The sequence below is a fragment of the Rutidosis leptorrhynchoides genome, chromosome 9 (genome assembly GCF_046630445.1).
Source record: "Rutidosis leptorrhynchoides isolate AG116_Rl617_1_P2 chromosome 9, CSIRO_AGI_Rlap_v1, whole genome shotgun sequence".
Lineage (NCBI taxonomy): Eukaryota > Viridiplantae > Streptophyta > Magnoliopsida > Asterales > Asteraceae > Rutidosis > Rutidosis leptorrhynchoides.
The window spans coordinates 2,523,287-2,545,125 of NC_092341.1; the positions used below are offsets into that span (position 1 = coordinate 2,523,287).

The following is a 21,839-nucleotide window of genomic DNA, read 5'->3' on the forward strand; positions in this document are numbered from 1 at the left end:
CTTGGAGTTCCACTGAATAATTAATTTAATTGCTTCTTTAATTTTAAAGTCAACTACAGTATCATATTTCGCACATGCATGAGTTGACCTGTTCCCCTCTCTCTCTCTCTCTCTCTCTCTCTCTCTCTCTCTCTCTCTCTCTCTCTCTCTCTCTCTCTCTCTCTCTCTCTCCCTCCCTCCCTCCCTGAGGGATCAAATGAGAAATTTTTGTCAATGAGAACTCTGAGAATTCGACGCGGCCGAACAAAAATAAACGTAGTCGAACAATTTTTATTTTTTGGTCTTTAGATGCATTTGTTTGTTTGGTTTTACATTTTTGTGTAGAACAGGATGTAGAACATGCTCTTCTACATTTGTTCTACATCAATTTTCATCAAATTAAGTTAGGGTTTAGATTTTAGTGTTTAGGGTTTATATTTTAGGGTTTAGATTTAAGTTTTAGATTAAGTTTTTTACACGAACGTTTTAAGGTTTATGATTTAGGGTTTAGGGTTGAGGGTTTACGGAGTAAACCCGAAAACCCTAAACCCTAAACTCTAAATCGGGCTAAATAAAAAAAAGTTAATTTTTGAAAAAAACAGGTGAAAGTCGAACACTTTTTGAGAAATTCGAACAATTTTATCGTTCTACATTTTGTAATTCAAACAAAATAACTTAAATTCGAACAATTTATGATGAAATAGAACAAGTTCTACATTTTGTTGTTCTACATTTATTTGTTCTAATACAATATAAATCGTTCGCCCTTCTTTTTTTTTTTTTTGTTCGACTTCCCCTACTTTTTGTTCGGCTGCCAAAAAAATTGTTAAAATTGGGTTCCTAGAGTTCTCACAAAATTGGAGTTCTCAATGGATCCTCTCCATATATATATATATATATATATATATATATATATATATATATATATATAGTGGTAGGATCAAGAGGGAAGTAACCAATCGGGGGAAAGCAATTTTTTTTTTCGTTTTTTGAAAACACTTTGTTCACGAACATTATAGATTGGATGAAAATATGAACATTTAATAAAGACACTTTGTGATAAATGTTTTTATTTTGGCGGGAAAATGCTTGAAGAAGTAATATATAACAATTATCGTGTTTTTCGAGCGTATGTTGGGGTTTTAGATATTAGGGTTTAGATATTAGGGTTTAGAAGTTTAGGGTTTAGGGTTTAGATTTAGGGTTTAGATTTAGAATTTAGATTGAGTTTTTAACACGAACGGTTTAGAGTTTAGGGTTTAAGGTTTAAGGTTTAGGGTTTGGTGTTTTGGGTTTATGGAATAAATTCAAAACACCAAACCCTAAACTCTAAATCGGGCTAAATTTTACTTCACAAAACATGAAGAAAAAAAACGTTAACATTCTTCACAAACAATATTATCTTGAATGTTATTTTTGTCGATCGTTTTCCCGCCAAAATAATAACATTCATCACGAAGTGTCTTTTCTAAATGTTCATATTTTCATCCAATCTATAATGTTCGTGAACAAACTTTTTTTAAAAAAACGAACTTTTTTTTTTGCTTCCCCTCACTTCCCCCCGATTGGTTACTTCCCCATTGATTCCTCCATACATTACATTACACTCAATATTATATAAATATCTAAAATATGATATTATAAATAAGAATTATTCAAGATTAAAATAAACTCGAAAATAAAGAAAAAAATTCTAAGCCTCTCATGATAATGTCATTAAAATAATTAATTATTTTTAATATAAATATTAACATAGTAATTGTATAATATATAAACCATTATGTACAAGCTTATTATAAAATACCCTCATTACTATATGTACAATATTTCAAACATTATGTACAACCTGGTGGTAAAATACTTTCATGATCATATATACAATATTTGGAACATTATGTACAATCTTATGATAAAACATCCCAATGACCATATATACAAACTTTAAAACAAATTGTACAATCTTTTACAAAATATCCCATGAACAGATGTACAAACTTTTGAAGCATATTGTCCAATTTTCATATAATAATTTTATTATAGTTTAAGAAAAAATAAAGAGACATTTATTATTACTAATAATTATTATTAAAAATATAAATACTCAATTATAGAGCAAACTTTATTAATATTATATTATTATTATTATTATTATTATTATTATTATTATTATTATTATTATTATTATTATTATTATTATTATTATTACTATTATTATTATTATTCAAATATGAGTTCTTTTTACGAGATTAATTACGTTACATATGTATGTGAAATACATATCTCAATTAAATGTTGTAATTTTATGACGAGAAAAATAAGTATATCAATATGTTTATAAAAACGACAAGTTTCTTAGTCGGAATCTGTGGTTCCACGGATCATTAAAATAAATAATTTTATCATTTACATTCACCTAATACCTAAAACAAATCATTTAACTATTTTATTTAAACAAACTCGTGATTTTACGAGTCATTTCACTGCTTATTACCATATGTATATTTACTCCATCAAATATAGAATATAGGGTTGACATTCTCATTATAAATTATATACTCTATCTATATATATACTGGTAGTACGTGGCAAAACTTGTAGAAGGAATAAACACTTGTTGAATATTTTTTCTCTTAAAATAGTTTGCCAACTTACAGTATCTTCTTATATATACTACGTAATAGGAAAGTCAGACCGTCTATATATTAAGCAGCACTGGTTAAGCTAAAACCAATTTAGTAGTCATGGACACCTTCAATGGTCACAAAAACTACAATCATGCTCAAGAAGAAGAAGAAGAAGAAGAAGAAGAAGAAACAGCTTTTCGGCGCAAGTCTCGTAAGCGTATCCTCATCATTATCCTTTCTACCATCATCCTCATTGCTGTTATCATCGGAGCTGTTGCAGGAACTATCGTCCACAAACGCAATGAACATCAAAACTCCGATCAACAACCATCCCAACTGTCATCCACAGAATCCGTTAAAGCTGTTTGTTCAGAGACTCAGTATCCAGAATCTTGTTATTCCAGCCTCTCAGATGCCAATAAATCAAACACCTCTGATCCTGTTCGATTGTTCATGCTCTCGTTGCAAGTTTCTTTGAATTCGTTGTCCGCTTTGTCCTCTTACCAGGATACATTAATGAGCACAGCCGATAAAAGCAACGACATAGAAGCGTTGAAAGTATGCAGGACGGTGATCAACAATGCGATAGATAATCTTAATGATTCCATTTCTTCAATGGAGAAGAAATCAGGTGGGATTGTGTTATCCCAACAGAAGATAGACGACGTGAGAACATGGCTAAGTGCGGCTGTGACCAACAAAGACACTTGTCTCGATGCTCTCCAAGAAATGAATTCAACATTATTTCTCGTACAAATGAAGTCTCGAATGGAGAATTCAACAGAGTATACAAGCAACAGTTTGGCTATTGCTACTAAAACACTAAGCAATAATCTTAAGTATCTCCTGTCTCACAGAAAGTTGTTAGGAGACATGAATTCCGAATATCCAGAATGGACTGTATCCGGTGAGCGTAGACTGCTTCAGGCGATAGGGCGGCCTACGCCTAATGTGACGGTGGCTAAGGACGGAAGTGGACATGTTAGGACCATCAATGAGGCAATAGCAATGGTCCCAAATAAGAGTGATGACAGGTTCATTATACACGTCAAGGAAGGAGTGTATATGGAGAACGTTGTTGTGGCCAAATCGTTATGGAATGTCATGGTTTACGGCGATGGCATGAATAAATCCATCGTTTCTGGCAGCTTAAGTAGAATCGGCGGATTGCCCCCTTTCGCCACAGCCACCTTCAGTATGTGATTCTTATTTCGTTTCATTCTTCTTATAATAACAAATAATAAATAATAATAATAATTTACACACATGTTCCTGACGGAAATTGAACCCAAAAGCTATAATTGGTGAGCTGGTAAGGTAGATATGGTACTGCTTGTCAATGGGGTGCAAATTCTGGTCAATCGGGTTGGCGAATCGGTTTGGGTCAAACGGGTAGATTTCAACAGGTGTTTATTAATTTGGGTTGGCAGGCTTGTTTTGGATCAAATTTAACGGGTTGGAATAAAAATGGAAGTTTAAAACTAATTCCGGTTTGAAGGCGAAGGCCAACTAGTTAATACAAAATCCACTAGGCAAATTGAGAGGGTTAAAGGGTTGACGATTCCATTAAATTACTTGTTGCGCCGGGGCGGGTCAACATTTTGTATGTCATGATATTTAAACAAGCTCATGCATTTAACTTAATTTTCGCAATAAGCTAAGAGTTATGTTATTAATAATAAACAAACAGGTGTATCTGGAAAAGGATTTATCGCAATGGATATGGGGTTCATGAACACTGCTGGTAGAATAAAAGAACAGGCGGTCGCAATGAAATCAAGTTCAGATTTTTCTGTTTATTACAGATGCTCATTCAACGCCTTTCAAAACACTCTTTATGCTCATAGCAACCGTCAGTTTTACCGTGATTGTAACATTACTGGAACAGTCGATTTTATCTTTGGGGACTCATCAGTAGTGTTTCAGAATTGCACGATTATGCCACGCCAACCATTAAAAAAGCAATTTGTAACCATCACAGCTCAAGGAAAGAAAGATCCAAACGAGAACACAGGCATTTCAATCCAAAAATGTGTGATTACACCGCTAGACCATCTGACAGCTCCGACGTACTTGGGCAGACCATGGAAGGACTACTCAACAACCGTGATCATGCAATCGCGTATTGGAAGTTTCTTGAATCCGTTGGGTTGGACAGAGTGGGTTCAAGGTGTGGTACCACCTTCATCTATATTCTATGGTGAGTATCAAAACGTTGGCCCCGGGTCAAAAGTTGATCAACGGGTCAATTGGACAGGTTTTGAACCACGCTTAACGAGTGCCCAAGCTGTAAGATTCAACGTAAAGTCTTTCATCGGAGGCTCGGCTTGGTTACCTCAAACAGATGTCACGTTTGATTCGACTTAAAATTGGCTATAGTCATTTAAAAGTTGCATTGATTTATTTTCTTGAAACTATCATGTTAAAAAAACCCCAAGGGGTAGCTAGTATTAATAATTATTGTTCAAGTTACCTGAACAAATATAGATCATTTTCTGTCTATATATTCTGATGGAAAACCGTGTGTACTTTCAAATCAAATTAACGCAGCGGAACGATAAAATAAACTTATTATTACAAAACATACACACGATTGACGGTTCCAACAAGATCCAATTACACCACTAATAATTGTCAAAATATATAAATTCACAAAGTGAGTAAACGATATACCTTTCCTGAAGAAACGGATTGTAGGAGAGAAACTTACGATCAAAAGTATGATCGTCACTTTGGATAGTCCACACTACACTTCAAACGACCGTCAATGGATGCTAGTCCAATACCAAGTAACAAATTAATATAATCAAATTATATTAATTAACAATAGATGTATAATACTCAGTATACAATTTTGTTTTCAAGATGAACCAAAAGAAATAAAATGGTTCTCTTGGTGAACATGCAACAACAACAAGAAAGAATATATGTGTTCTTCCTTTTTTTTTTGTCTGATTGAATCTCTTGGTCATAAAACCCAAGTCATAATACATATATAATGTTTGTAATTATTCAATGATCCAAAAAACACGTATGAATTATTTGTTTTCCATTTGCTTTTTCTTTTACTTTTGCTTTATGAATTTTTAATACAAAAGAATCAAGATATGGAGTAGATATATGGAATATGCAATCATCATTCCATTGTGACTAATATTAACTAGTATTAATCATAAAGCATGTATTAAATATTGAATTATTGATCAACCAACTATTAGTCAATAAACAAATTAATATTTATCATATATTCAAACTCAACTAGTTTAAATTGTTTAGTTACTTAGGTAATATATATATATATATATATATATATATATATATATATATATATATATATATATATATATATATATATATATATATATATATATATATATATATATATTGCATTTGACGTCTAGGTGTATATGTGTGTGACCCCGAAGGCTCAAACGAATTTAGCCATATAATTATATGTTGTACCTTGCACATTAATCCTACAGACTCCCACTTGTGCATGGTACAACACCAAGTAACTATACTAACAATGGATACCGTCTAGCAACAGGCCATTGTCCCTAAATTCACGTGAGGGTAGTTTCTCGGAACTGCTTATGGTAAGTGTTAAATGTCATTCGTCCTTTTGTTTCAGATACTTTAGTTAAACTTGAGATATGGATCATTCGTCATTCTCGTTTGTTTAACAATTTTATTTCTCGATCTTAGAACTGAATTAGATCACCAAATTAATTAAGTATCATCTTAATTACATCTGGGTGCGGCCACACAAATATCTTATTCATTCATCGAGGAGCTCAAAAGTATCTAACTCCAAACATTTTGGAGGAACAAATCCTATATTGCATACACGTGTCTCTCACGAGCTTTGCATTATACCCAATAATAGCCTTTATTACCGTCTTATTCAGGACAGCATTTAACCATATCAAAGTACAATATTCCACACATCGAAACCGGCGTGCATCTCAAGTCTAAGGACATAAAGACATAATCACTAAAAGATTCACTACTGACAACGATCCATGTAATGATATCTCGGTTGGGTCATTCCAATATCCATCATCAATGAATACATATGAATTTGGTCTCTGCAAGTTAACTATTTATCATCAATAAATATAAACCAAAACTTCATATTAATCTTAATTCATGTTATTCCCATAACATGATCGATTATGGAGATTTTGAATAATCAACAATTACTCATGGATTAAACATGCTAATATAGAACATAGTGATATAAATGAAAATGATCATAACATCAATATATCAATTCATTATGATAAAACTGTTTAATGTTCCAAAAATATCCAAATACTAAATTACAAATTAAAAAGATCAGCAGCATAACGAAGTCCAATACTACTAGCATGATCATCATGCTTGTTGTGTGTCATGGGCTTCGTGAACGGGTCAGCCACATTATCATCTGTATGAACCTTAAGAATACTAATATCATTCCTCTCAACGACTTCTTGAATGTAGTCAAACTTTCGAAGAATGTGTCTGCTACCTTTACGTACACGTGATTCTTTCGCAAGTATAATAGCACTTGAATTATCACAGTACATTTCCATAGGGGATTCAATGCTGGGAACTACTCCGAGTTCAGCAATAAACTTCCTAATCCAGACAGCTTCTTGAGCAGCTTCTGAGGCAGCAATGTATTCTGCTTCAGTTGTAGACTGTGCAACTGTGGTCTGCTTTGAGCTTCTCCAATCAACTGCCCCGCCATTCATGACAAAGACATACCCTGACTGGGATCGAGAATCATCTCGATCAGTTTGGAAGCTAGCATCTGTATAACATCTAATACTCAACTCTTCTTCCAAACCACCGTAAACCAAGAACATATCTTTAGTTCTCCGCAAATACTTAAGAATGCTCTTAACAGCAATCCAATGTTCTTCACCTGGATTCTGTTGATAACGACTCGTCAAACTCAAAGCTAACGAGACATCAGGTCTAGTACATAACATAGCATACATAATGGATCCTATAGCCGAAGCATAAGGAACACATTTCATTCGTCTTATCTCATCAGGTGTGATAGGACTTTGAGACTTGCTCAAGGTTATGCCCTTTTGCATGGGCAATGCTCCGCGCTTGGAGTTTTGCATGTTAAATCTTCGTAAGATTTTGTCAATGTATGTACTTTGACTCAAACCAATAAGCCTTTTGGATCTATTTCTATAGATCCTGATTCCTAAAATATACTTAGCTTCTCCAAGATCTTTCATGGCAAAACATTTTCCAAGCCAAGATTTGACATCTTGCAAAGTTGGAATGTCATTTCCAATAAGTAGTATGTCATCAACATACAAGATCAAGAAGACAACTTTGCTCCCACTAGCTCTAATGTAAACACAGGGCTCATCTTGGTTTTGAGAAAAACCAAACTCTTTGATTTTCTGATCAAACTTAAGATTCCAGCTCCTGGATGCTTGCTTTAATCCATAAATGGATTTTAGAAGCTTGCATACTTTATTAGGATGCTTTGGATTTACAAACCCTTCCGGCTGAACCATATATACGTCCTCACTTAGGTCGCCATTTAGGAAAGCGGTTTTCACATCCATTTGCCATATTTCATAATTATGAAAAGCTGCTATGGCAATAAGTATCCTAATTGACTTAATGCTCGAGACTGGTGAATAAGTTTCCTCATAATCAATTCCTTGAGTTTGAGTATAACCTTTTGCCACCAATCGAGCCTTAAAAGTGTTTACATTACCGTCCATGTCAGCCTTCTTCTTGTAGACCCATTTACACCCAACTGGTTTACAATTGGGTGGAAGATCAATCAAGTCCCATACTTGATTTTCTTTCATGGACTGCATCTCTGTATTCATAGCATCTCCCCATTTTTCAGATTCTAAACCTGATATGGCCTCACGGTAGCTAGAGGGTTCATCATAATCCCCTAGATGAGATTCATCTGAATTAATCAGAAGATTTAACTTCTCAGGTCGATGAGGAGTTCTACTAGATCTACGAATTATAGGTGCAACACGTTCTGGCTCATCAACAATGTGCTCAGCTTCAACGTGTGGATAACTAGTGCCTTCAAAAGGTATGTTACCTTGTGATTCTTGAATTTCTTCAAGATCTACTTTACTCCCACTGACTTCTTGTAAGAGAAGATCTCTTTCAAAGAATTCAGCAAATCGAGCAGTAAACACTTTGTTTTCAGCTTGGTAGTAAAAGTAGTAACCCATTGTTTCCTTTGGGTATCCCACAAAGTGACATTTGATACCTCTGGGTTCTAACTTGTTTGAAGTGTCACGTTTCACATACGCTTCACAACCCCAGACTTTCAAATAAGACAACTTAGGACTCTTTCCATGCCATAACTCATATGGTGTCTTATCTACCTTCTTGGTTGGAACCATATTGAGTATGCATGCAGCAGACTCTAATGCATAACCCCAAAAAGACATCGGTAGAGTAGTTAGACTCATCATAGATCGAACCATATCAAGTAAAGTTCGATTCCTCCGCTCCGACACACCATTGTGCTGTGGTGTATAAGGTGGAGTGAATTGTGAGACAATCCCACAATTCTTCAGGTGGTCCAAAAACTCTTGACTCATATATTCCCCTCCCCGATCAGAACGAAGGGCTTTAATGGTCTTTCCAAGTTGATTCTCTACTTCATTTTGGAAGATTTTGAACGTTTCAAAAACTTCATGTTTATGTTTCAGCAAGTAAACATAACCATATCTACTATAATCATCAGTAAATGTAACGAAGTATGTTTCACCATTTCTAGACATAGTTCTAAAAGGGCCACATACATCAGTATGTATTAGTCCTAAAAGATCTTTAGCTCTTTCACCTAAACCGGAGAAAGGAGCCTTTGTCATCTTTCCACATAAACACGACTCGCATACATCAAATGACTCAGAGCCAGTTGATTCCAAAATCCCATCAGATTGGAGTTTTGAAATGCGTTGTTTGTTTATATGACCAAGACGACAATGCCATAGATAGGTATTATTCAAGTCTTTCTTGACTCGTTTGGCTGTACATGTATATACAGAATTATTATTTGAAATTACACCATGCATATCAATTTCAAAAATACCATCACGTGGAATAGCATTAAAATAAAATACATTATTCTTAGAAACTGAAATACCAAAGTGCATAAATGTAAGTTCAAAACCAACATTTTTCAAAAGAGAAACTGAAATTACATTGCTCGTAATACTAGGAGCATAATGACATTGTTCCAACAAAACAATAAGACCACTAGGTAGAGTAAGCTCATAGGTGCCAATAGCTTCGACTGCAGCTCGAGCCCCATTGCCCACTCTTAAGTCTAGTGTGTTGTTCTTCAGTCTCTTACTTCTTCTCATTCCCTGCATATTGTTACAGATGTGAGTACCACAACCAGTATCAAAAATCCAGGAATCACTAGAAAAAGTATATAACTGTATATGAAATATACCTGATTTGCTAGTCTGGCCAGCTTTGCCTTTTCTCAACTCAGATAGGTAGGAAGGACAGTTCCTCCTCCAGTGGCCAACTTTTCCACAGTGGAAACATTCGGCGTCTTTCGCTGGGTTTTCTTTCTTGGGAGGTGGTGGAATCTTTTTCTTAGCAATTGACTTGCCTTTTCCTTTTCCCCAAGTTTTTGGCTTATTCTTTCTCACTCTACCTTCCCTAATCATAAGGACACCTGGATTGGAAACCTTATATGGAATATCCTGTTCAGCAGTTTTGAGCATCGAGTGCACCTCTGCCAGAGATTTCTCCCAACCTTGCATATTGTAATTCATCACAAATTGGTGATACGATTTTGGTAGTGAAACCAAAACCGTGTTCACGGCCAAGTTAGGCGGCAAGGTAGTTCCAAGTTTTTCCAATCGGTCAATGTAGCTTTTCATTTTTAAGACATGAGAACTCACTGATTGACCCTCCTCCATTTTGCATGTTTGAAGAAGCTTATAAGTTTCATATAACTCTTGACTAGCCTGTTTCTGAAACATATTTTTCAGCTCAGTCATCATATCATATGCTGTACGATCTTCCATTTCCTTTTGGAGGTCAGAAGTCATACTAGCAAGCATGATTAAAGCTATCTTCTCTTGCTCATCAAACAACTTCTGATAAGCATTCTTTTGAGCAACAGTAGCTGTCTCAGGAGGAGCTTCGGGTAAGGGTTCTTCAATTTTGTTCAACTTCCCTTCAAATTTGAGAACAATTCTCAGGTTGCGGTGCCAATCGAGAAAGTTTGAACCATTAAGTTTCTCCTTCTCCAACAAAGAACGGAGGTTGATTTGGTTTACGTTTTGATTGTTTGACATCTACAAGAGAACAAGATTCAATTTTAGTATTTTCGATATTGTACTTTAATAAATTAATTACCCAAGTTTTAATATATTTAAAAACAATTAATTTACGAAAGCCTAAAATCCACATAGAGGTTCCATAACTACATCTGTTGATCAGCTAGCAGTTATAGAGTCTACTGGTAGGTAGCGAGTACCAATTGCATCACAGATGCAACTCTTAGATCTTTATGGGACCCTGAGATATGTGTAGTCTAACAAACCACTATTATCTAATGGCATGTTTGTCCCATCCTTGCCTCGATCTCAGGTCTCACCGTGAATACGATTAAGTCGTCCAATTTGGAAACAGTGGAAATTCAGCCTAGTCTCACTCGTAACTGAAAATTCACCTCGTGGCTATAATTCGATTAGGTCTCACCGTAATCAAAAAATAACGAGGAGTGTTTGCAAGCTCATTGGATGGCATGACTTAAATTTGACGGGTATTTTAAAAATGTTTGTGTTAACGAATAATGCATGCACACAAGATTCGCTACAATTTGTTAAAAAAACATTTTAACCAATTTTATATATGTCGATCGTGTTTATGCGTCAAGTTTGTTATTTTATTTTATATAAAAAAAATAACAAATACACACTGTGTATCATTTTAAAACATTTTTAAAAGATGTTGCTCATATATATTATTTGAGTTTCAAAAAATATTTAACTTTAAACTCGTTAGAGTTTAACTTTTTAAAATCATCAATTTTAACCTTTGAAACTCGTTACTAGTTTTATTTGATGTTTTCATCAAAAAACATTTAGCATATATTATAATCAACAATTAAATATAAATGCGTAAAAATAAAACACAACCATACCATGCATCACACACACATAGCCTAGCCCAAAAATCCTATGCTTGATCCCATGAGCCGACATGGGATCAAGAGGTCAAACTAAGGGTAATATCGTAGCTCCCACTTGATTCAAGAATCAAGTGAAAACTTGACAAACGCCATTGTTGTCAACTTGACCTGTTCGCCATCTTCTAAGCCAAAAGCATGTTGTATTTTATCTTCAATCTTCATCTTGTTACATTTATTTAAATTTGAAAATACAACTAAACTAGTACTTTTACAAATTGAAATAAACTTAAATACAATACTATGAAAATGGAAAATAAATATAATACAATTTTGGCTTCAAAATGGCCTTATAATACAAATAATCAACATGACACAATATTGCTGTAATCAACAATCACAACAATCATACATAGGCCGGGGCATTATGGGCTATGTGTGCAATCACAATTCTAATAACTACATTATTAAAAACTACATATGGCTTGTCCATGGTTACAATGCATGTGTACAACCATGGAATGAAATAAACAACAATTATTCAAGCCATAATAAATAAATTCAAAATTTATAACAGTGATATTTTTCAGATCTTATTTGTGCGTCATGAGATTTAATTTAAAACAAACATGTTGAAATTGTAAAAAAAAAAATTTTTACTTTTTACCATCTCACAAAACTAGATCTGAGAAAATCACGTGACAATTAAAATGGTGTAAAAGCGGCTCGGATACCACTGATGGAAAACCGTGTGTACTTTCAAATCAAATTAACGCAGCGGAACGATAAAATAAACTTATTATTACAAAACATACACACGATTGACGGTTCCAACAAGATCCAATTACACCACTAATAATTGTCAAAATATATAAATTCACAAAGTGAGTAAACGATATACCTTTCCTGAAGAAACGGATTGTAGGAGAGAAACTTACGATCAAAAGTATGATCGTCACTTTGGATAGTCCACACTACACTTCAAACGACCGTCAATGGATGCTAGTCCAATACCAAGTAACAAATTAATATAATCAAATTATATTAATTAACAATAGATGTATAATACTCGGTATACAATTTTGTTTTCAAGATGAACCAAAAGAAATAAAATGGTTCTCTTGGTGAACATGCAACAACAACAAGAAAGAATATATGTGTTCTTCCTTTTTTTTTTGTCTGATTGAATCTCTTGGTCATAAAACCCAAGTCATAATACATATATAATGTTTGTAATTATTCAATGATCCAAAAAACACGTATGAATTATTTGTTTTCCATTTGCTTTTTCTTTTACTTTTGCTTTATGAATTTTTAATACAAAAGAATCAAGATATGGAGTAGATATATGGAATATGCAATCATCATTCCATTGTGACTAATATTAACTAGTATTAATCATAAAGCATGTATTAAATATTGAATTATTGATCAACCAACTATTAGTCAATAAACAAATTAATATTTATCATATATTCAAACTCAACTAGTTTAAATTGTTTAGTTACTTAGGTAATATATATATATATATATATATATATATATATATATATATATATATATATATATATATATATATATATATATATATATATATATATATATATATATATTGCATTTGACGTCTAGGTGTATATGTGTGTGACCCCGAAGGCTCAAACGAATTTAGCCATATAATTATATGTTGTACCTTGCACATTAATCCTACATATTCTTCAATATGATTTCATATTATTCAGTTACAAATTAAAAACAAATGGTTGGCGCGTAAAGTGTGAAGGAACTCACTCTCCCCTGACCAAGCCCAGCCACACACATTATTTTAATTACACATTACTCCCTTCATGTTGTCCATCTATTACACATGACCACCCTATCTATTTAAATACCCTTGACTAAAATCTCATCTTCATTCATGTCATTTTATAATCTGGAATAATTCGGTTGTGTGATCGAGAGTCTTTCCTAATGCGGAAATACGTAGGTGAAAGAGCAAAACGGTTAATCACTAAAAACAACATTGCTTCCGTCCTGAGATTAAATCCTTATTATAATCACCATCATCATCATCACAGAACAATCACATTCTATTCTTATTTGTCAAATAATTCTATTCATATCATCAATAATAATAATACTAAATCATCACTGTACTCGAACCAGTTTCGTTGTTGCATGATCATGGCTTCAAACTATACAACGTCCCCTGTTACTGCTGAATCCCTCAACCCAAAGGTCTATTTATTTCCTTCCAACGGAAAATGTCGTAGCTCACACGTCTTTTGTCCATCTTTTTCAAATGATCTGCACATTTTTCTTATGATATAAAGACTTTTTCAGATTTACATACCAGCATCCCTTTTTCATTACAACTAAGTGCTCATCTATCTATTTCCAGGTATTAAAATGTGAATATGCTGTTCGTGGTGAAATAGTCTCCGTGGCTCAGGTGAAATAACAAATTACACATTGCAGAATAACTATTATTAATAACTAGTACTCCACAGAATGATAACTTTTACATTAAGGCTTCAATGTTTCTTTACAACAGAAATTACAACAAGACTTGCAAGCAAATCCAGGTTCCCATCCTTTTAAGGAGGTATTACTTAATATTGAATGTGCTCCTCTAATGGCATCTTTTTGTTAAGCCTAAAGTGCATTATAGACTGTAAAATATACCTTCTTCACTGCTAATTTTCATCTAAAATATGGCAGATCCTCTACTGTAATATTGGAAATCCACAATCACTTGGTCAAAAGCCAATAACTTTTTTCCGAGAGGTTGGCATGCAGCAACTTCAATGTACATTATTTTTCATTAAGGCACTACTAAGTTGTACGTGTTATCTAATTATGCCAGGTTCTTGCATTATGTGATCATCCTCCCTTATTGGACAAGACGGAAACAAGTAGTTTGTTTAGGTATGTATTCATTTTATCTAATCTAACGCGTGCTCTGAAACTTGTCCTAGATTCTATGAGAATTGAAATAGCCTAATATGCATAATTAACTCTTAGGTAATTGCCATTGATGGAATATATGCTTTTTCTTGGTAAAGTATGTATTAGAGCTTCCACTTAGATCAACAAACACCTTACTTAATGTGGTATCGACTTTTTTTATAGTAAGGATTCGATAAAGCGGGCATCAACAATTGTGGATCAAATGCCTGGAAGAGCTACCGGTGCATATAGTCACAGTCAGGTAACTGTTGTTTTTACTCTTTGGGAAGCGATTCACTATGCATGTCCGATAATATGTTACATTAAGCTTCAGATGTGTATATGATATAACGGGTCCTAAAAAGGTAAGGCTGTTCAAGTAAAGGTCACATGATCAGTTTAATTTCGGCCAATAAATATAAAAATTAAGTGTAACCTGGAGGTGAAGCAGCATAACTTAATTCTGGTATGCACATCAGGGGATTAAGGGATTAAGGGATACAATCGCAGCTGGTCTTGAAATTCGTGATGGCTTTCCTGCCGATCCAAATGATATCTTCTTGACAGATGGTGCAAGTCCAGGGGTAAATTCAACTTCTCCGGTGATAGTAATGTTGAAAGTTACATATGCTAGTGAAAGTGATTAACTTTATGATATTCAATCTTGATCAGGTCCATATGATGATGCAGTTACTTATAAGATCAGAAAAAGATGGAATTTTATGTCCTATTCCTCAATACCCTCTTTACTCTGCTTCCATCGCCCTTCATGGCGGCACCCTCGTAAGTATATTTTGTAACCAGAATTTAAATTCCACATGTTGTAAGCTTCAGTCATGACTGTAGGGTGAGTAATTGGTCCATTAGCTGATACAACTGATTCTTCTTCATTTTCAGGTTCGTTATTATCTTGACGAAGAAACTGGATGGGGATTGGAGATATCTGAACTCAAGAAGCAGTTGGAAGCTGCAAGGAAAACTGGTATTACTGTTAGGGCTTTGGTTGTAATAAACCCTGGTAACCCAACAGGACAGGTGTGTATTTTTTTTTTTTATTCTGATGACTATAACAACCGCAAGTATTCGCTTTCAGGTGTAAATCAACTACTATTCACTTTTGTTGATACTACATATATAGGTTCTTGCTGAGGAAAACCAACGACAAATTGTAGACTTCTGCAAGAAAGAAGGTTTAGTTCTTTTAGCAGATGAGGTAACCATTTCTTCAATATTTACCGAGCTTCATTGATACTGACTGGATTCATGTATGTTTTAGGTTTACAACTTGCAAGTTGGGCAAATATATGAATTGGCTTTTGACATTATGTTTTTCTAGAGTATTTAGTACAAGATTTCTCAAAATGAGGTATCTTTTACCCCATTGAATATGCATAAATACTCGATTTTTTGTAGGTATACCAGGAGAATATCTATGCGCCTGACAAGAAGTTCAACTCTTTCAAAAAGATATGTCGATCTATGGGATATGGTGACAAGGATATTTCGTTGGTTTCTTTTCAGTCAGTGTCCAAAGGTATATCGGTTTGCTAATTTCAAAATGAGATCGATTACTGATCTGCAAGTCAAATTAAGATGTTAAAGTTTTGTGGTGCTTCAGGATATCATGGCGAATGTGGGAAAAGGGGTGGTTACATGGAAGTAACTGGTTTTAGTCCTGAGGTTAGGGAACAATTCTACAAGGTGGCATCTGTGAATCTTTGTTCAAATATTTCTGGTCAAATTCTTGCAAGCCTTGTCATGAACCCTCCAAAGGTCTCTTTCTGTGTGTAGATATAGATATCACACACGCACACACACAAGAACGTGATGCACACTGTACACATCGGTACGTCATGTCTTGATATACAAGCATTAATACGAAACCAGTTCACATATATGTGCAGGTTGGAGATGAATCATATGATACGTATTTGGCAGAAAGAGATGGAATCCTGAAATCTCTTGCAAGACGTGCAAAGGTCAGTTCAAATCAAGAAACTGGGATTTTGATGTAATATAAGATTAATTAAATGTATTGAGTATCATGGACAGCATCACCTTATTGAGCTTAGAAATTTAAATATTTGTTTGAATTTGTTATACAAGTAACACTTTGTATGTGCAAAAACAGACATTGGAAGATGCATTTAATAGCTTAGAGGGTGTTACATGCAACAAAGCAGAGGGTGCAATGTACCTTTTTCCACGTATTCGTCTGCCAAAGAAAGCAATAAAAGCAGCAGAAGAAGCTAAAAAAGCAGCAGATGCATATTACGCTATTCGTCTCCTAAATGCCACTGGAGTTGTTGTGGTTCCTGGAAGCGGTTTTGGTCAGGTAAGAATCATTAGACTTGTAATTTTCATTTACTCGTAAATAATAATTAGTTAACTGGCATCTCAGCACGCTTAATCTACTACTACAGTATGCTGTGAACTGATCTTAATTATATGACATTTACAGGTCCCAGGAACTTGGCATTTTAGGTGCACAATATTGCCTCAAGAGGACAAGATTCCAGCCATAGTTTCCCAGTTGACAAGTTTCCACAAGAAATTCATGGATGAATTTCGCGATTAGATGAATTCTTGATACTCTTTTGCATAAAGACGAGGCCTTCAGAACAAGTTTTAAATAAGTTTAGCTGTGTTAGCAAAAAGCAAAAACTTGCTTATTCTTTAGTGAAAGGCCTTGTGTTTATCTGCCAAGTCTTGGCTGTTTATTAGTAATGAATTAACATTTTCGCCCTCTCTTTCAACATACTTATCAACATTTTAAAAATCCAACAGGCATATGCAACACTAATTTAGTATGAACCATATTTCCTACAGCATTCAAAAAATAATAATAAGGAAGTACATCCTTTTTAGAGTATTCTTGTGTAACGCATGTGGGATTGGGCATGTTGTTGTTGTTGTTGTTGTGTAAAAACGTTCTTTCAAAGTTACAAATTTCATGATTTTATTTATAAAAAAAAGAAAGAAAGGATCTTGTGTTCAAATGCATACTTAATGGGAACAGGATACATCTTAGCAGCAAGTTAGGAATAAAATACATAATGAAGCAAACAAAATGAAGACCATCTACAAGTTGTCAGGTGGGTGTACAAGTAATAAGTAGGAACAACCTTCGCAATATAAACAACGTTGATTGGAGTTACCTGAACCCAAAATAGAATTTTGGTAAGAGGTAAGATCTTGGTAACAAAGCACCATCAAATTGCATATGAAGCAAACGAGCAGAGACTAATTTCAACTGCAACTCTGCTTTTTACATGGAAACTTACACATCCTAAAGCCAGCATTATAGAGATTGTGTAAGTTGTGTTTGATTGTTTATGATGATTAAAGGTGAATGGAATGATCTGGTACCCGAACAGTTTGATGCGGTTGTTTGTAACCTCAGTAGTTCGATTGGGTTATTCATTCCTGAAACCTATTGGATCCATTTAGGGATTATCAACATTTTGGTCCCTTGCACTAGAGCCCAACAAAAAAAAAAAATTGACAAAATGCCCTCGCAAGGCGCAAGGTACCTTGCGTACAAACAGGCGCAAGTACGCAATCTTCCTTGCGTTCTTGCGTCCTTGCGCATTTATCTTAGCAGGATAGGATTTTCAGGATAAGATTTCATTAGATTTTCTAGATTTTCATGGATAGAATTTCGATCCTATATAAAGAATGCCCCTGAAACTTGTAATTTATCATTTCTTCACAACTCATTCCCAAAGAATTTCAGTGATTATTGGCTACACAAGGTACATTTTCAAGCATTTTTTTGCACTACCTAAGTATTTATGAATTGTGTTATTGAAGATAAATTTGTTGTTCATATATGTTGTAGGGGTTCTTTTGAGTTTATTAACAACATTCCCATGTATTTACCCCTAGATTGTTTTAGAATTCGGCTAAAACTACCTGTTGCACCTATAAAACCAATGAATCAGAGAATATTATTAAAAAATGTTCTTAAAAAAATACAAATGCCACCCAATTCACCTGTTTCAATGAGATACATTTATAATAACCATGTTTTTGATATTACGGATGATTATGAAGACTTTCAAGAGTTCTTACAATATGCAATTGTAAATGCTCCGATTGATATTTATGTTGTTGAGAAAGTGCGAATGAATCTACCACAACGAAACCCAGAAACACACGTACCACAACGAAACCAAGAAACACACCAACCACAACGAAACCCAGAAACACTCCAACCACAACCAGACCCAGAAACACACTCAACACAAGTCACTGAACCAAACCATCATAATTTAGAAGCGGAAGAGCCTGAAATGCCACCTCCAAACACTGAAGAGTTTGATATGTTTAACTATGGTGTTGAAAACGTATGTAAAATTAAAGAAGGAGAACACCCGTTTGAGATATCTGTTGTCGCATCTAGTGATTCAGATGGAGAAAAAGACGAAGACGAACACGAAGAAGATCAATATGAAGAAGAAAAGCAAGATTTATTCTGGAATATGCCACCTCTATTGATTCAGCAAGAGCAAGAGCCTGAATTTACGATTCAAACACCTACCACGTATAGGGTATCAGATTTAATTAAAGTTCGTCAAACTTTTTTGAACAAGGTCGAGTTCATAAACACTCTATTTACAAAATGTCTTGAAGAAAACTTCCAAATTAAGCCTGTAAAGACGGAAAAATCTCGATACACCGCTAATTGTGTGTTGCCAAACTGTGAATGAAAAATTAGTGCTTACAAAATACGGAACACTGAAAACTTTATGGTAAAGAAATTGCATGACGTACACACATGCTCACGCACACTAATTATGGGAAACAATAAACATGCTACCAAAAAGGTGTTGGGTAGTATGCTTGTGGATTCTTTCAAGTCTGCAAACCGAGAATACAAAGCAAATGATATATGTGCGGATATAGGACACCGGTTCGGTGTCAGCATATCTTACAATCAAGCATGGAGGGCAAAATGTCATACATTACAGATGCTTCGTGGCAGTGTTGAAGACTCGTTCCGAATGCTTCCCCTTTACCTATATAACATTAGGATCCACAACCCGGGAAGCGTAAGTAATTTGGTCACCGACAAAGAAGATAGATTTTTAATGTGTTACTATTCCCTTGGCGTAGTTGTAAGTATCGATAATCTCTCTCAATTTTTAACTTATAATTGACCTTATTATAATTGAACACTTTTGACCTGCTAAAATCTATGTAGGTTCGATCATTTGTTCAACATTGTCGCCCGGTAATCATCGTCGATGGTGCGCATTTGAAGGCAGGTTACTCAGGGACAAATTTAGTTGCCGTTGCGATGGATGGCAATAATGGAATTCTGCCATTGGCCTATGGAATTGGTGGCGGCGAGACAAACGAGGTTTGGTCATGGTTCTTAGGCAACCTAAGAGATCATTTAATGAGTTGTGGTATGAGTGATCGTATTTCAGAGCTTACTTTCATTTTTGATTGTGCTGCTTCAATAGCACATGGTGTTTCAACTGTGTTTCCTGAAGCCTTTCACTGTTTTTGCGCACGTCATTTGTTTGGATGCATCAAGACTAAATCTAACAAATTCAAATATTTTGAATGGCATTATTGGAAAATGGTGAAAGCTTACCGTGGGTCGAATTTTGAGGATCATCTTAGTGTATTTCAAAGAAGATTGAGAGCGTCTTACAATTATTTAGAACAAGTTTGTTTCCACAAATGGTCCAGAAATAGAGTTGAACATGTTAGGTATTCATACCTTACTAGCAACAGTGTAGAGTCTGTTAACGCACTATCCAAACATGCTCGAAAACTACCTGTTTGCATGTTGTTTGAGTTTTTTTGCGCTTCAGTACAAGATTGGTATTTCAAACATCGCAACCAGTCGGTTAGTCCTACTTTAACGGTTACCCCATATGCTGGGTAAATTAGGCAAGAGGACGAGAAAATCTAGAAGATGGCAAGCAATTCCATCGACAAACAATCTAATAGAAGTGCGAGATGGCAGAAAAAATGGAATGGTTAATCTCGACGATAAAGTATGTTCATGTGGGCAGTGGCAGGGATACCTTGCGGTCATGTTATTGCAGCATCACGACTTTTCAGAGTGGAAGATGTTACTCAATTTGTATCACACTGGTTCACAACTCAAACTTATATAAATACATATTTGGAACACATCCTTCCTTTGCCCCATCGGTCAGAATGGTCGTATCCATCGCCCGGCGTTTTACAAATTGTAAACCCTCCCATTAAGGAGAAAAGAGCCCCTGGACGCCCTAAAAGTACAAAACATATTCCGTCGAAGGGTGAAGATACTGAAAAAACAATAAGAACTTGCACTCGTTGCAAAGAACCAGGTCATGGTAGGGATACGTGCACAGCTTCTTATGACCGAACAGGTGAATCAACTTCTAAAAGGGTAGTAAAAACATCGGCCTCAAAATCGAAGAAGGGTAAGGAGAAGGCCACAGATGCTGAAGCTTTTAAGGCATATCAGTCTCAGTTTTATGCAACGTGCAATTTAGGGAGCGATAATTAGTAACACTATCGCAAGTGTATGTCGATTTTATTTTTTATGTATTGTTGGATTTCGTTTGTTGTAATGTATTGTTGTATTCTAGGTACCTACTGTGTTATTTTTATGTAATTTGTTTTACACTACACGCAATTTACGCAAACCATTGCTTGCGTACGCAAGGCTTTGCTTGCGTACGCAAGGCTTTGCTTGCGTAAGCAATATAGACAAAAGTATACACACGCAAGGACGCAATATGGGTTTTCTGTACCCAAGTGTTGTGAATGGAGACCTTAATACACCAGTTGGCTTTTTTTCTCTGATTCCACATCGAATGTGCATTGGAGAAGGCCTATCAATCTCATTATCAGACAAAGATCGATTGAAACACGTATCATCATCCTAAACACAATAAATAACATAAGTAATAAATCAATCAATAAATCAATTCAATTAATACCAAAATATAATAATAAATAAAGTCAATTCAATTCAATGTACCTGATATTGTTGTTGTTGTTGTTGCGATAAAAGTTCTTCGTGTTGCATAACAAGTTTTTTGCAATCAATTAACTCTTTCTCTTGTTTGTCCATCCGCTTTGTCAACAACTCTAACATACGATGTAAATTGTGTACATCGTGAAGGCCC

General features: G+C 34.8%; 3 protein-coding genes across 4 annotated transcripts; 2 read left to right on the plus strand and 1 right to left on the minus strand.

Moving 5' to 3' along the window:
- Positions 1–2,720: 2,720 nt before the first annotated feature.
- LOC139866595 (pectinesterase 3-like) lies at positions 2,721–4,970 on the plus strand. Its single transcript, XM_071854877.1, has 2 exons — positions 2,721–3,798; positions 4,294–4,970. The coding sequence occupies exons 1-2, from the start codon at positions 2,721–2,723 to the stop codon at positions 4,968–4,970; spliced, it is 1,755 nt and encodes a 584-aa protein (XP_071710978.1).
- Positions 4,971–9,731: 4,761 nt separating this feature from the next.
- LOC139867682 (uncharacterized) lies at positions 9,732–10,722 on the minus strand. Its single transcript, XM_071856048.1, has 2 exons — positions 10,057–10,722; positions 9,732–9,967 (listed from the first exon to the last, which is right to left on the minus strand). Exons 1-2 carry the CDS (start codon positions 10,676–10,678, stop codon positions 9,951–9,953), a joined length of 639 nt encoding a protein of 212 aa, XP_071712149.1. The 5' UTR covers positions 10,679–10,722; the 3' UTR covers positions 9,732–9,950.
- A 2,997-nt stretch (positions 10,723–13,719) lies between these two features.
- LOC139866018 (alanine aminotransferase 2-like) lies at positions 13,720–17,275 on the plus strand. 2 transcript variants are annotated; one of them, XM_071854146.1, is made up of 15 exons: positions 13,720–13,986; positions 14,150–14,200; positions 14,303–14,353; positions 14,470–14,535; positions 14,615–14,676; positions 14,881–14,959; positions 15,177–15,281; positions 15,370–15,480; positions 15,595–15,732; positions 15,836–15,910; positions 16,111–16,231; positions 16,316–16,470; positions 16,602–16,676; positions 16,829–17,032; positions 17,159–17,275. In XM_071854146.1, exons 1-15 carry the CDS (start codon positions 13,720–13,722, stop codon positions 17,273–17,275), a joined length of 1,677 nt encoding a protein of 558 aa, XP_071710247.1. The 2 variants fall into 2 exon arrangements, with proteins under 2 accessions (XP_071710247.1, XP_071710248.1); XM_071854147.1 differs by having other exon boundaries at positions 13,933–13,986; positions 15,177–15,317.
- The last annotated feature ends 4,564 nt before the right edge of the window (positions 17,276–21,839 follow it).

What these genes read in the sequence shown, in the direction of transcription:
- LOC139866595 (XM_071854877.1), top strand. Translation starts at nt 2,721, where the DNA reads ATGGACACCTTCAATGGTCACAAAAACTACAATCATGCTCAAGAAGAA. An exon ending in TTTCGCCACAGCCACCTTCA is followed by an intron (nt 3,799 to 4,293) that starts GTATGTGATTCT and finishes ATAAACAAACAG; the next exon opens with GTGTATCTGGAAAAGGATTT.
- LOC139867682 (XM_071856048.1), bottom strand. Translation starts at nt 10,678, where the DNA reads ATGCTTGCTAGTATGACTTCTGACCTCCAAAAGGAAATGGAAGATCGT.
- LOC139866018 (XM_071854146.1), top strand. Translation starts at nt 13,720, where the DNA reads ATGCGGAAATACGTAGGTGAAAGAGCAAAACGGTTAATCACTAAAAAC. An exon ending in CAATAACTTTTTTCCGAGAG is followed by an intron (nt 14,536 to 14,614) that starts GTTGGCATGCAG and finishes TAATTATGCCAG; the next exon opens with GTTCTTGCATTATGTGATCA. An exon ending in TAGTTCTTTTAGCAGATGAG is followed by an intron (nt 15,911 to 16,110) that starts GTAACCATTTCT and finishes GATTTTTTGTAG; the next exon opens with GTATACCAGGAGAATATCTA.